This window comes from Mustelus asterias, chromosome 8 (genome assembly GCF_964213995.1).
Source record: "Mustelus asterias chromosome 8, sMusAst1.hap1.1, whole genome shotgun sequence".
Classification (NCBI taxonomy): domain Eukaryota; kingdom Metazoa; phylum Chordata; class Chondrichthyes; order Carcharhiniformes; family Triakidae; genus Mustelus; species Mustelus asterias.
Genome location: NC_135808.1, coordinates 90,386,363 through 90,402,449, shown reverse-complemented (window position 1 = coordinate 90,402,449; position 16,087 = coordinate 90,386,363). Strand labels below are relative to the sequence as shown.

The window sequence follows — 16,087 nt, the reverse complement described above, 5'->3', positions numbered from 1 at the left end:
GTAGGCTTACATTAACATTGTAATGAAGTTATTGTGAAAATACTCCAGTCGCCACACCCCGGTGCCTGTTCGGGTAAAGGAAGTAATAGCAGGTCATTTAGAAAATCTTATTACAATCAGGCTGAGTCAACATGGCTTTGTGAAAGGGAAATCCTGTTTGATTAATTTATTAGAATTCATTGAGCTAGTAATAAACAATGTGGATAAATGGGAACCTGCAGATGTGGTGTACTTGGATTTCCAAAAGGCACTCAGTAAGGTTCCACATCAAAGGTTATTATGCAAAATAAGAGCACATGGTGAAGGGGTAACAAATTAGCATGGTCAGAGGATGATTATCTAACAGGAAGCAGAGGGTAAGGATAAATGGTCTTGTTCAAGTTGGCAAGCTGTAACTAGGGGAGTGCCACAGAGATCAATGCTAAGGCTTCAACTATTTAAAATCTATATCAATACCTTGGGGCCAAATATATAGTGCTAAATTTGCTGATGACGCAAAGATAGGTATGAAAGTAAGTTGGACGGAGGGCATAGCCATCTGCAGAAGGACACAGATGGCTTAAGTGAGTGGGCAAATATTTCACAGATGGAACATAATGTGGGAAAATGTGAACTTGTCCATTTTGGCAGGGAGAAGAGAAAAGCAGCATCTTATGTAAGTGGAGAGAGATTGGAGAGCTGTGCGGTACAGGGGGATCTCTGTGTCCAGCTACATGAATCACAAAATGTTAGTATGTAGGTGTAGCAAGTGATTAGAATGGCAAATGGAATGCTATTGTTTATTGCAAGGGGAGTAGAATTGTCCCATTGGTAAGACGCAGCATGGGATCATGAAGGGCAGGTCATGTTTGACTAATTTGGTGGAATTCTTTGAGAACCTTACACGTGCAGTGGACAATGGGGAACCTGTGGATGTGGTGTATCTGGATTTCCAGAAGGCATTTGACAAGGTGCCGCACCAAAGACTGCTACATAAGATAAAGGTGCAGAGTGTTACGGGTAATGTATTAGCCTGGATAGAGGATTGGTTAACTAACAGAAAGCAAAGAGTGGGGGTAAATGGGTGTTTTTCTGGTTGGCGATCAGTGACTAGTGGTGTGCCTCAGGGATCAGTGTTGGGACCGCAATTGTTTACGATTTACACAGATGATTTGGAGTTGGGGACCAAGTGACGTGTGTCAAAATTCGCAGATGACACTAAGATGGGTGGAAGAGCAAAGTGTGCAGAGGATGCTGAAAGTCTGCAAAGGGTATAGATAGTCTAAGTGAGTGGGCGAGGGTCTGGCAGATGGAGTGCAATGTTGGTAAATGTGAGGTCATCCATTTTGGTAGGAATAACAGCAAAATTGACTATTATTTAAATGGTAAAAAATTGCAGCATGCTGCTGTGCAGAAGGACCTGGGTGTCCATCTGCAGGAATCTCAAGGAGTTGGTTTGCAGGTGCAGCAGGTAATTAAGAAGGCAAATGGAATTTTGTCCTTCATTGCTAGAGGGATGGAGTTTAAAAACAGCGAGATTATGTTGCAGCCGTATAAGGTGCTGGTGAGGCCACACCTGGAGTACTGTGTACAGTTTTGGTCTCCTTACTTGAGAAAGGATATACTGGCACTGGAAGGGGTGCAGAGGAGATTCACTAGGTTGATTCCGGAGTTGAGAAGGTTGGCTTATGAGAAGAGACTGAGTAGACTGGGGCTATACTCATTGGAATTCAGAAGAATGAGGGGAGATCTTATAGAAACATATAAGATTATGAAGGGAATAGATAAGATAGAAGCAGGGAAGTTGTTTTCACTGGTGGGTGAAACTAGAACTAGGGGGCATAGCCTTAAAATAAGGGGAAGCAGATTTAGGACTAAGTTGAGGAGAAACTTCTTCACACAAAGGGTTGTGAATCTGTGGAATTCCCTGCCCAGTGAAGCAGTTGAGGCTACCTCATTGAATGTTTTTAAGGCAAGGATAGATAAATTTTTGAACAGTAAAGGAATTAAGGGTTATGGTGAGCGGGCGGGTAAACGGAGCTGAGTCCACAAAAAGATCAGCCATGATCTTATTGAATGGTGGAGTAGGCTCGAGGGGCCAGATGGCCTACTCCTGCTCCTAGTTCTTATGTTCTTAATATTAAAGTTGGGAAGTTTTGCTCCACTTGTACAGGGCTTTGAGAGACCACATGTGAAGTACTGTGTACAGTTTTGGCCTCATTTAAGAAAGGATGTAATTGTATTTGAAGCAGTTCAGAGAATGTTCATTCAACTAATTCCTGAGATGAGAGGGTTTTCTTATGAGGAAAGGGTGTACAGGTTGGGCCTCTATTCATTGAAGTTTAGAAGAATGAGAGATTATCTTATTGAAACATAAGATCCTGAGGGAACTTGACAGAGTGGATGCTGAGAGGATGTTTCCCCTTGTGGGAGAGACTAGAACTAGATCACAATTTAAAAATAAAGGGGTCACCCATTTACGACAGAGACAAAAAGAGTTGTTTTCACTTGGTGTAGTTTTTTGTGGAATTCTCTTCCCCAGAGAGTCATGGAGACAGGGTCATTGAATATTTTAAAGGTCAGGGTAGATAGATTCATGATTGACAAGGAAGTCAATGGTTATTCAGAGTAGTCAGGAGAGTAGAGTTGAGGCCACAAGCAGATCAGCCATGATCTTATCAAATGACAGAGCAGGCTTGAGGGGCTGAGTGGTCTACTCCTGCTCTTAATTTGTACAACAACTTCTTGCCCACGGGTATTCAAACAATTATTAATCATTTTATAACTGCTGGACTTTATGACTGTTTCCTTTAATTCAAGGTAAAATGAAATAGTGGAGAGGGGCATGTGACCTCTTATGACTTGAAAAGTTAAGTTGAAGAGGGTGAATGGTTTCTAGATAAATATGGCAGAATACCAAAATCCAATGTGTTCACAAGGCATGCTTATGTGCCTTAGCCATGCAAGGGAGGGTGCAAGTTGACACATAATCCACATTTTAGCTGGTAGCAGAGTGAATGTTTTGCTTGGTGCATTGTTTCAGCTAGGCACTGGACAAAGTAATGGAGTTCAAGTCCATTTAGTGCGTTCCACAACTTTCATTGTGACAAAATTTGATGTTGCAGCCTTTACAACATGGTGCTCTTAATGCGGCTAGAACAAGATCCACAGGGACTAGACACAGTGTTGTACATCTGTTGGGCACGATTCCATGCAGCTGAGACACCCAGTGGCCCAAGAAGCGCAATAGACAATGATAGTTTGTCAAATGCAATGTGCGCAGTTCTGGCAAGTGAGAAATGACTAGATCTAGTGAAAGAGCAGCAATGTGGCAAAATCAAATATTTTTGTTTACAGTGATTTATTTATTGGATTCTTTCTTGTTAATCATGGCACATGGTGAAAATAGGTTATTGCTACTTTTTTTCTTCACTATACAGAGATCTTGTAATCCTGACCGGTTAGATGTGTCATCAATTGCAATCATTGTCCTTGATCATCTTCTCTGATATCTCCTTGGTGTCAAGTTAGGCTTTATAACACTCTGTGAGGTGTCATGGGATGTTTCATTACATTAAAGGTGCTATATAAGTATAAGTTGTTGTTGTTGAGTTCAAGGCAATAATGTAACATCATTCCATGGTTCGTTATTATTAATGAAGCTAGTTCTATAACCAGGGAGTGCGTATCAATTAAACATTATTCAGTTTCATCAGGAACACCCAGCATAACTCCAACTGAAAGATTTTTGTGCCTTTGATGAAAATAACACTGGGTCTTTTGAACTATGTCTGCCTCCCATACTAGCATTGAGTTCTATAAGATTATGAGATACCGCAACAAACACTTTGCTCCTCAGATTTGAACAAGGACGGAAGTTATCTTTTGGGATTAACATAAGTATCCAATAGGAAATAGGTTCAGGTTGTGGGAACCCAGTGTCAAATGGGCATATATCCCCAGAACAATACTGACCTCAACCCAAATTGTCATCGCCAAAGCAAATACTGAGGATACTGGAAATCTGAAATAAAAGCTGAAAGTGCAGGAAAAACTCAACAAGTCAGGCTGCATCTATGCAGAGAGAGACAATGAGTTAAAGCTTCAGGCTGGTGACCGTTCAGCAGTACTCAGAGCCAGACAAAAGATCAACCACCTGAATCAATGGCCCACATTTTCTGGTCAGTGTCGATGCTGGGTGCATTGAGACTGCTGGTGAAGATTGCTGCAACCCAACCATTTGTGATTTTGCAGCCTGGACGTAGCATTGATGTGCCAAGGTTGACACCCAAAAGGAAGACCACTGAGTGCAAGAAAAGACAGACAAAGAGGGGACACGCCATCCTTTCGAGACATTGGCTCGGATGTTCAGGTAAGTTTTGAAAGGTCTCAAGTTTTGCAGTGTTTAACTTTAAGTTTATTTATTAGTGACACAAGTAGGCTTACGTTAACACTGCAATGAAGTTACTGTGAAAATCCCCTAGTCGCCACACTCCGGTGCCTGTTCAGGTACACTGAGGGAGAATTTAACATGACCAATGCACCTAACCAGCACGTCTTCCGGACTGTGGGAGGAAGCCAGTTCATCCAGAGGAAACCCACGCAGACATGGGGAGAATGTGCAAACTCCGCACAGACAGTGACCAAAAACAGGAATTGAATTGAACCCAGATCCCTGGCGCTGTGAGACAACGGTGCTAACCACTGTGCCACCGAGGGTGAGTGGATGAGTGGGGTAGTCAGGTGGTGTTGGCGGTAGTCAGGTGAGGGCAGTAGTTGGGTTGAGACAGGGGATAGTTGTATGGTGGCAGTTGGCGGTGGAAGATAGTTAGTTTGGGTTGGGGATAGTAGTCAGGTTGGGTGAGGGTGCAATTAGGGGGATAGTTGAGTAACAGTGCCAGATTGCTAGTTAGATCAGGTGTTAACCAGTGTGATACTTCCTGGGTAAGTACTGTATATAGTTAAATTCCACCTATCAGGCCTACGTCTCTTACACTGAGCTCAGTTTGTGGAAAGTTCTGGGCAGTGGAATTCAGCGCATTTGAAGTTCAAATTTCCTGAGAAACTTCCACTCATGTGTCTGCATCATGACTTCAGTGAGGTCTTGACGTTCCAAACTCCGTCAATACGGAGACCAGAATATTTGGGCCATTAACACCCATTCTCACATATACTCAATGCATTTGATGTTATTCATATTGAACAGGACAAGACACTTTAATTTAGATTGGAAATTGCTATGATAAAGTTGACATGGGACCTTCACACTTGCCCTCAGTTAGACAGAACCTCTTTAAAATGACTTTATCAAAAAGCAGAGCAGCGCCTGGGACCAATGCCAATCCACTCAGCTAGATTGACACAGACCATGAAAGGCGATTAGAAAAAGTGCCATCAGAAATAGATTTTTCTGAATATGTATTCGATGGTATGGTGAGATATGTGCGAAGAACAGACTCACTGCTGGGACAAGCTTTCACTCACCTGGAGACCACCAGCGGGAGAATTAACATTTTCAGCATTCTCATCAGTAGCTCGCCAGGGAACTGGAAATACTTGATCTCCTTAAAAAGTAAAGAATACAATGAGCCAGGTGGACCCATTAAAAACTGACAATTAAATAGACTGAAGATGAACTTGTTTTTACAGAAATATAACTTGAAAATAAAATGTCAACAGACTTTGGTCGCATTTAGAAATGCCATTGTATGTCTAGCTGGGATATAGGAGAAAATGCAATTACTTCTGAAAACTAAGAGAGTAAAGAAACTTAGAACAGTGCAAGAAATTCCCAAATAATCGGCTTTTTTATATTAATGTTTTATATATATATATGTATTCCTGTATATAATGTATTATACGTAAATAAATGGCACTTTTTGACCAAAAAGTAATCTTAGTACATTTGTCATTACGGAATTGTGAATGCACTGCTTTTTTAAAAAATTGCTCCATTACCAATTGTCACTTGCATAGATGATTAATTAGATTCCCGTCAGTGAGCTGATGTTGAGCACTTTTGGAATTACTTACCTGTTCGGAGAGATGCCTGGTCCTAAGAAAGAATCCCAGTGAGCACCCGATAATGACCGACAAGACCGAGAGAATGAGCAAACCGTTCTTTTTGAAGACACCCTTGATCTGAATGGAGACTGCAGCAAATGCTACCGCCATCGTGCCCGGCTTTAAGAGACCGCTAGTCCCATGTAGATAGCAGCAGTCGTGTGGCTGCTCGCAAACAGGGGCTCAGCTCGAATGTCCCTTCATTGCGCTTTACCCGCTACCGCTGATCTCCAAGCCAAACTTCGTCAAATAGAAAGCACACACCAGCTGTCATTATTATCCCACACTGATGACTCTAATCCCATTATCAGAGAATTCATTAAGAATCAAAGACGATTATTGAACACGAAGGCTTGAGTTCTGCGAGCCTCGGTTTTAGGAGTAAAATATTCCAAATGATTCTAGAGAACATGTAAACTAATTAAAAACACAGCGTAATATTGATTAAAAACAGTTACTCCTAGAATAGTTTCCCTTGCATTTCAACCCCCCAAATTTAAAAAAAAAATCAAAGTGTTAATTTTAACAAATTAAACTAGAATCACAATGTGACACATTAGCCTGGTAATGAGATGCCCAGACCAGGTTCCATCTGTGGACAACACAGTAGAGGAAGGGAGAGACCTTGGCCGATAGAGCGCAAGAATGTGGATTAGTGGAAAAGGCATATTTGATTCTGAGCTTCATATAAAGTGGGTTGAATAGAAAAACATGGAGTGTTGATGAATCTGTGGAAAACATTAAGCCACAATTGTGGGCGCAGAAAGCTAAGAGAATGCCAAATGGTAATGTTTGAATGGGTTCAAAAATGAATGACTATTTCCACTGGGTGAATGAATCAATAACAATTGAAGCATTGGGATTAGTACTAAAAGCCTACACGGGAGCTTACCATGTTTTTGTTTCCTTCAAATGGTTATTGGAATATGGAATGTATTACTTCATTTGGTTGTTATAGTACTTAAAAGGGAATTGTTTCAACAACAAAAATATCAGAGAATGCCGGCAGAACGAGGAAAGAGGATTAATGTCATCATCTCCAATAGGAAACTAGGATTGATGCAGGTAAATGGCCTCCTCTGCTGAAATTTCTGTAACTCAATAATGTAAATTGGGATAACAGGAGAGACACTGTAACGAGCTTTCAGATAGAATACTACAGAGGACTACAGCATGAAAGTCTGCTTTATAACATTGATTAATTGAGTTGTGGGTATTGCTGGCATTTATTACCCATATCCTAGCTACCTTCTTGCTCTGCTAGCATTTTTTTTGAGATTATTGAAAACAATAGTGAAAAGCAATAATCCACATACAAATTCCTGCCAGACTCCACTAATGAACCATGCCACACACAGAATTTAGTTATAGACAAATATCTTTCCTGAAATACAAACAGAAAATGCTGGAAAATTGGCAGGTCCAGCAGCATCTGTGGAGAGAGAAACAGAGTTAACGTTATGAGTTCAATATGACTCCTCAGAAATAAATGTAGCCTAATAGGTATCCATAAAGACACCAGTAAAACCTAATGTTAAAAATGGCTAACTCTGTATCAGCAAAGAACAGGATGTGCCGTGAAGTACGGGCACAAGAGTTGATTGGACAGTGGCTGTTGCTATGCCTTGAAGAGACAGGTGATTGAACAGACTCCTGTATGTCATGCTCCTGAGAGAAATACAACCCCCTGAGAGAGACATGACTCCCTGAGCATTCGCGATCAAAAGACAGGGATTTATTAGTGACTGTCCTGTGACTACGTGACTGAAGACACATTACTGCCACCAGAATCTGTATAAAAGAAGTAAAGAAACATCGGCAGCGGTAACCTGGGATCAACTACCACAGAAGAAGCAACAAGACCCCGATTCTCTGACTCAAAGACACTGGAACAAAACCCACCAGGGGAGAGTCTGATCATCTCACCATGGGTAGTATCTATGATCAAGTCATGAGCTTGGATACTTTTGTGAAGCTTCTGGTACCTTGTGAATATTTTGTGCATAATGAAGGAGGTCAGAGGTTAGATATTTTGTGTATAACAAAGTAGATCAGAGGTTGAATACTTTGTGTGTAACAAAGTTTTGATACCTTTGTAGTGGAGTTTTGATATTTTTGTGATAATTTTGTAAGTTAAAATCAAGGAGATTGTTGTATGATAATTTGAAAATTTGAGTGCCTTTGTCCATAATGTCAGTTGACACCAGTGATATTTGGTGTCCCTGGGTGGACTCGCTATTCAACAAGGTTGACTAAGTGTAAAATTTAGACTGTGCCGAACCTTAAAGTTATGGACGTGAGTTTGTTACTCTGGTAATGCCTAAGCAGAGGTCCAGGACCCATAGAAGTAGACTGGTCAGTGGATAAGGATAAACTCTATAGTCAGCCTTGAGGGGTGCTCAGCGCATCTGCTTTGAATGACTTGGAGGAACCGGATGGGAATTTAGTGAGGGAAGACTGTCTGTGAAGGTTTGATAATGAGGTTTGGTGAGGAGACTACCTACCTCCTCAGTGCAACCCACCATGGAACAGAGCTTCCTGACCCCACACCCAGTCACTTCTCATGTCATTGACGAGGTCTAGGAGTAGGGAAAGGTTATTTGAACCATCGTGTGGAAGGTGGCCAGTGACAAAAAGCTTCTTGAAGGACCCCTTTGTGTTAAAAGGGGGGTAAAAGATGTGAGACGTGTTGAGATTAAGCAAATAATATTGGGATAGCCAGGGATTATCCCCAGGGAAAAAAATCAAAATCATGAGTCTTGATGCCTGTGTGTGAGTGTACAAGTCAGTGTGGGAATTGGTGCTTCGGGAGTACCAGAGATCGACTGACCAGATTGTGGTAAACCACTGTAATACTGTCTGTATATGGGATATGCCTGGGCACGCCCCTGCTGCCTCAATCCGGGGCTCCGCCCTCCTCGGGGTATAAAGTTGGCTGCTCTCCGTCCCTTTGCCTCAGTTTGAGTTGGCCATCGGTTTGGGAGTGCTTCTGTTCTTGTTAATAAAAGCCTGTTGTTTCGCAACAACGAGTCTTTGCGTGAATCAATGAGCATCAATTTTATTAACAAAATTTTTGAAATGGAGCAACTCCTGAAACTTGACAAATTGGATCTGGATCCGCAGGCAATTGGTGCCTCTAATTCTTTTGATCACTGGCTGCGCTGCTTTGATACCATCATCGCCTCCTCCTCCTCCGTCGTCGTAACAGACATCGACAAACTGCACGTTCTCCACACCCGCGTCAGCGCTCACGTCTTCGCGCTGATCCGAGACGTGGAAACTTACCAGGAGGCAATCGATCTCCTCAAGAGCCAATACAACCGGCAACTGAACGAAGTCTACGCCAGACACCTGCTGGTCACCCACAGACAGCAGCCCGGGGAATCGACTGAACAATTCCTGTGCGAACTGCGTGCACTCGGCAGAGCCTGCAACTGCAAGGCCGTTTCAGCCGCCCAAAACGCCGATGACCTGATCAGAGATGCCTTTGTCGCTGGCATCAGGTCGACTTATATCCAGCAGCGCCTGCTGGAACAAGGTGGGCTGGACCTTAAGAAAACTGTGGAACTTGCCAGCTCGCTGGAGGTAGTGTTCCGGAACCTCGAGGCCTACACCCCCGACCACGAGGGCGCACCGTGGACACCGCGACCGCAGCCATCGCTGTACCCGGGAGGGCCGCAAACCTACGCCACGCCCCGTCCCGAAGCCAAACTGACCACTGCGGAGGCCTGAGAAGCTACTTCTGTGGCCTGGAGAAGCACCCACGCCGACGCTGCCTGGCGAAAGATGCGATCTGCTCTGGCTGCGGTAAGAAGGGTCACTACCTGAAGGTTTGCAGGGCAAAATCAGCCCCCAGGCCCAGCAGCGCCACGTGCGATCCGCGGGAGGGACTGTCGCTGATGCCATCGGCCGCGTGCGGTCCGCAGATGCCACCATTTTGGACACCAGCGGCCGCGTGCGACCCACGGAGGCCGCCATCTTGGACGCCATCAGCCATGTGCGACCCACGGGAGCCGCCATCTTGGGTGACGTTAGCCGACTCACGGGTGCCGCCATTTTGGGAACCGTCCACCGCATCTCTTAATCCGACAGTGGCCTCGGTCGCGTTGGACCAGTCCAGGCCTCACCAGCTCGCCTGGTCGATGATGGACATCAAGGTAAACGGCCACACTACTAACTGCTTATTTGGTAGTGGGAGTACGGAGAGTTTCATCCACCCTAACACGGTGAGGCGCTACGCACTGCCAGTACTGCCAATGCAGCAATCAATCGCCATGGCTTCGAGGTCCCGGTCAGTGAATGTCCTCGGGTACTGTGTAGCAAATCTGACTGTACGGGGCACGGTGTACAACAAGTGCAGGCTCCTCGCGGGCCGTACTACTGGGGCTAGATTTCATGTGCTACCTCGGGAGCATCACTATGGTGTATAATGGGCCTTTTCCCCCAATCTCCGTCCAAAATCCACAGCTAACAGACCAGCCACCGCCCACCACCTGTGGTCTCTCGACCCTCAAAGTCGCCCCTCCCTCGCTCTTTGAACACCTCACCCCCGACTGCAAGCCCATTGCCACCAAAAGCAGACGGTACAGCGCTGGAGATAGAGCGTTCATCAAGTCCGAGGTGCGACGCCTCCTGGGGGAGGGGGTCATTGAGGCCAGTACCAGCCCCTGGAGAGCCCAAGTGGTGGTTGTCAAGACTGGGGAGAAACTTCGCATGGTCATTGACTACAGTCAGACCATCAACCGATACACGCAGTTGGACGTGTATCCCCTTCCCCGCATCTCTGACATAGTCAATCAGATTGCGCAATATCAGGTGTTCTCCACCATTGATTTGAAGTCTGCATACCACCAGCTCCCTATCCGCCCGGAAGACCGCCAATACACTGCCTTCGAGGCGGATGGCCATCTCTACCACTTCCTTCGGGTCCCCTTCGGCGTCACCAATGAGGTCTCGGTTTTCCAGCGTGAGATGGACCGAATGGTGGACCAGAACGGGCTGCGGGCCACCTTCCCGTAACCTGGATAACGTCACCATCTGCGGCCACGATCAGCAGGACGACGACGCCAACCTCCAAAAATTCCTCCACACTGCGGCACTCCTTAACCTGACCTACAATAAGGAGAAGTGTGTATTCCGCACGCGCCGCCTCGCCATCCTTGGTTGTGTTGTGGAGAATGGGGTCATCGGCCCCGACCCCGACCGCATGCGTCCCCTCCTGGAACTTCCCCTCCCCACCACCCTCAAAGCACTGAGGAGATGCTTAGGCTTCTTCTCATACTACACCCAGTGGGTCCCCAATTATGCGGACAAAGCCCGTCCGCTCATCAAATCCACATCTTTTCCCCTAGCGGCGGAGGCCCGGCTGGCCTTTGACCGCATCAAAGCGGATATCGCGAAGGCCACGATGCACGCTGCAGACGAATCCACCCCATTCCAGGTGGAGAGCGATGCGTCTGATTTTGCCCTAGCCGCCACTCTTAACCAGGCGGGCAGACCCGTGGCCTTCTTCTCGCGCCCCCTCCAGGGCCCTGAAATTCGACACTCCTCTGTCGAAAAAGAGGCACAAGCCATCGTGGAGGCTGTGCGACACTGGCGCCACTACTTAGCTGGCGAACGGTTCACCCTGCTCACGGACCAACAGTCCGTTGCCTTTATGTTCAGTAACGCGCAGCGGGGAAAAATCAAGAACGACAAGATTTTGAGGTGGAGGATCGAGCTCTCCACCTACAATTACAACATTTTACACCGGTCTGGGAAGCTCAATGAGCCCCCAGACGCCCTGTCCCGGGGGACCTGTGCCAGCGCGAACCTAGACCGGTTACAGACTCTCCACGATGACCTCTGCCACCCGGGGGTTACCAGGTTCTTCCATTTCACCAAGGCCCGGAACCTGCCCTATTCCATCGAGGAAGTCAGGTCTGTAACCAGGCACTGCCAAGTCTGCGCAGAGTGCAAGCCGCACTTCTACCGGCCGGACAGAGTGCACCTCATCAAAGCCACCCGCCCTTTCGAATGCCTGAGCGTTGACTTCAAAGGCCCCCTCCCCTCCTCTAACCGCAACGTCTACTTCCTCAACGTCGTTGATGAATATTCGGGGTTCCCCTTTGCTATCCCCTGCCTGGATATGACCTCGGCCATGGTCATCAGGGCCCTGCACAGCCTCTTCACCCTGTTTGGTTTCCCCAGCTATATTCATAGCGACCGGGGTTCCTCTTTTATGAGTGACGAGCTGCGCCAGTACCTACTCTCCAAAGGCATAGCCTCGAGTAGGACCACCAGCTACAACCCCAGGGGGAACGGACAGGTGGAGAGGGAGAATGCGACAGTCTGGAAGTCCGTTTTATTAGCTCTCCGGTCTAAGGGTCTTCCAGTCTCCCGCTGGCAAGAGGTCCTCCCTGATGCGCTACACTCAATTAGGTCACTACTGTGCACGGCTACCAACTCCACCCCTCATGAACGAATGGTTGTTTTCCCCAGAAAGTCCTCCTCGGGGACCTCACTACCGTCGTGGCTGACGTCTCCTGGCCCTGTCCTGCTCCGGAAGCACGTGCGGACCCATAAATCAGACCCCTGGTCGAAACGGTCCGGCTCCTCCACGCCAACCCCCAATACGCCTATGTGGCGTATCACGACGGGCGGGAGGACACGGTTTCCATTCGCGATCTGGCCCCTGCAGGTAATATGTCCCATTGCCCCTCACCCCCAGCTCCAAACGTTGTCCATGATGCACCAGTGTCGCAGCACGCGCATCTGACCCCCGTGTACGGCACGCCTGAGCCCCAGGAGCAGCATCCACACACCCGGCAGTCTGAAGGCACTACGGAGAGCGATGCGTCTGACTCATCGCCGTGGCCTCCTGAACCGGCGCCACGGCTGACACTGCGGCGGTCGCAGTGGCAGTTCAAGCCCCCGGAGAGACTGAACTTGTAATTTGAATCAATAACTTGTGACTGTCGTTTCCACCACCTCGCCCCCGCCGAACGCTTTTTAAACAGGGGGTGAATGTGGTAAACCACTGTAACACTGTCTGTGTGTGGGATGTGCCTGGGCACGCCCCTGCTGCCTTGGTCCGGGGCTCCGCCCTCCTCGGGGTATAAAGGTGGCTGCTCTCCGCCCCTTTGCCTCAGTTCGAGTTGGCCATCGGTTTGGGAGTGCTTCTGTTCTTGTTAATAAAAGCCTGTTGTTCCGCAACCTCTAGTCTTTGCGTGAATCAATGGAGCATCACAGATATGTGTCAGAGGGAGATAGACAAGTTAAAGTCTCTATTCTCAGTCCAAAGGGGTATGATGTGCACCTTTGGGGATCGAGGGATGGATGGAGATAGTGACAAACCGATGGATGGAGATATAGATTGGGGAGGAATGGTAGATGAGTTTGGAAAAGTTAACTAACAATATGGAAAAGATTTGAATTACTGCATTCTAAGTGCACATTTAAAACATAATGTCGAATTCGAGGAAAGCAAAACATGTGTTGAGTAAATTGTTGTCTGTGTGTTGCAGAGTCTGTGTGACTTTTCTTGTCTGTGGGTTTGTGTCTAATGTCTGTGTCATTGAATTGTATTAGTTAACCCTCTGTGGTCTGGTCCTGATGGCTGTTTTAAAAATGCTTGTCCAATGTATGTAGTTGTATTTTGAATTGGGTTAAGTGAAGAGTAGGATAAGTTGTGATAAAATGAAAGAAGAGTTGTTAAAGCAATTGTTTTACTCTGGCGGGAGATAAAGATTCTAGGCAATGAAATGCAATGTTTGACACTTTGGTTCCACTTTAAAGGCTATCTGTGACAGTTGATTATTAAACTTGCGATGTTGAGAGTTTATCTTTTTCTTTGAGTTTTAATTGCAATTTTTGAAGAAAGAAGAATGAAGACACTGTCTTAATCTATTGCCTTTGTTTTCTTTGAATGTTCTATTTTTATTTCAATTTTAAACTGTTGAGATTGAATGAAAGCAAAGTTTAAAGTTGTGGAGGTGATGTGTTGGGAAACTTCCATAAGTGAGTGAGTGTCTAATTTGTGTGGATTTTCCTTTGTTGTGTTGCCAGCATTAATGTTTTAAGATCAAATGGGAGTTGTGAGCTGGTTTTAAGGTGTAATTTGAAACAAGGCAAATGTTTGAAATTCCTTAATTTGGGCATGGTTGCTGGGCCACAATCATTGCTCAAGATATATATGTACATAACTTCTCAGAAAGTAAATAGAAATTAAAAAAATAAAAGTATATAATTTGGAAATAACTAGTTTGAGCTTGGTTAGTTCTTAGTTCAAATGGTGAAAATAAAAAGATGATCTTAAGCTTGGAATTTGAGGACAGTGCTCTTTAGTGAAGAAGAGCATGTGCTCCCTCCTTTATTCCATAGTTATTTTTAAGGGCAAGTGATGATGTCATTACATTTGAAAACTTTTGTTCTGTTTTTCCAACTGGCAAAGATTTCACTGTTTTCTGTTCAATTCATCACGTATCTAATTTGCTGATTGAGAAATTGACAAGATACATCCAGACCAAATTAATTCATTTGGCTCCAAGCCGAGTGTATTTTTGTGTTTTTTTTGAAAGGTAGACCATGAATCACAGACAACAAGCAACTTCAAGCTTGCTGATTACAACACAGTGAAAATTGGGACCTTTCAGGGGAAAAGGTAATTCATTCAGACTTATCTGTTACCTTTTGAGTTATAGGCTGGAATTTTACCACCCCGCCTACCACGGGAATCGGAGTGGGCGAGGGGCGGACTATGGGAAGGTCCATTGACCTCGGGCGGGATTTTACGGTTTTGGGACGAGCAAGGCCGTAAAATCCCATCCTAAAGTATTTGTCATTAGTTACACTTAACTTCCATACCACTTGTGGGCATTACTGCTTCTGATAATTTGATTCTTCCTTTAAAACTACCATGTCTGGATATAATTGCTCGTGATATTTAATTGAGATTGAATAAATTGAGTGTATAGAATAGCAACTCATATAAAAGGGGAAGTTACCTAAAGTTTTAGGGAATAAATACATTTTTAATTTTTTGTCGGATGGAGGGTAATGGAAAGATAGTCTGTATGGTTTTTCAAGTGTATAAAAAAATTTGTTGTTGTTTTTTAAATATATTCTATAAATATTAAATGTGAATATAAATATTAAATATTTTTAAATATATTCTCAACTAATGAGGTCAATTTGGGGTAATTTATATGAAACCAATATTTGGTATTGCTTTGTGTTATCTGTGTAGAGCAAATGTTAACTCGAGTAATGCATGCATAGAATCCCTCATAGAATCCCTACAGTGCAGAGGAGAAGGAGGCCATTCTGCCCATCGGGTCTGCACCTACTCTGCGACAGAGCACCTTAGCCTTGCCATATCCCCTTAACCCCACATACTTACCCCACTAATCCTCTCTAACCTACACATCTTAGGACACTAAAGGGCAACATAGCATGGCAATTCGCCTAACCTGCACATCTTTGGACAGTGGAAAGAAACCAGAGCACCCGGAAGAAACCCACACAGACACGGGGAGAAAGTGCAAACTCCACATAGACAGTCAGCCAAAGCTGGAATTGAACTCAGGTCCCTGGCACTGTGAGGCAACTGTGCTAACCACTATGCCACAGTTGTACGATAATTTGAGAATCTGTGACTGCAACTTCAATTGAGCCCGTATCGGAGGAGCAACAGAAGTATGCAACTGATTTCTATATTCACCCCAAAACCTGCTCGATAGAACCACAAGTGCTCAGTCTGAATCACTTTGTGTGCAGCACCTTGTATCAAGATACAAATATGCCAACTTGGCAACAAGATCCACCAAATTAGAAAATTTCTTCACAAATTCAATCAGATTGGTGAGGCACAACCCTGTTTTCCTAAAATGTTGCTGAAGTTTCCTAATGATCCTTTTGCTTCAAGGTGAAAGATATTTGCATTTTTTACGTAGTGTTTTGCATGACCTCAGGAATCCCAAAGTGCTTTATAATGTAGAATCTATGAGGGATAGTCACAGTTGTAATGTGGGAAGTGCAACAATTTGGACACAGCAAACCTTGCAAA

At 45.1% G+C, this 16,087-nt stretch overlaps 1 protein-coding gene across 1 annotated transcript in view; it reads right to left on the bottom strand.

Annotated features, from left to right (window-relative positions):
* slc1a7a (solute carrier family 1 member 7a) overlaps positions 1 to 6,153 on the bottom strand; it is a 66,325-nt gene extending 60,172 nt beyond the window's left edge. Inside the window, exons 1-2 of the mRNA XM_078219202.1 lie at positions 6,013 to 6,153; positions 5,464 to 5,543 (exon numbers count right to left, since the gene is read on the bottom strand). Of these exons, the coding sequence (XP_078075328.1) occupies positions 5,464 to 5,543; positions 6,013 to 6,153 (221 nt within the window). The remainder of the gene's footprint in view (positions 1 to 5,463; positions 5,544 to 6,012) is intronic.
* Positions 6,154 to 16,087: the final 9,934 nt, after the last annotated feature.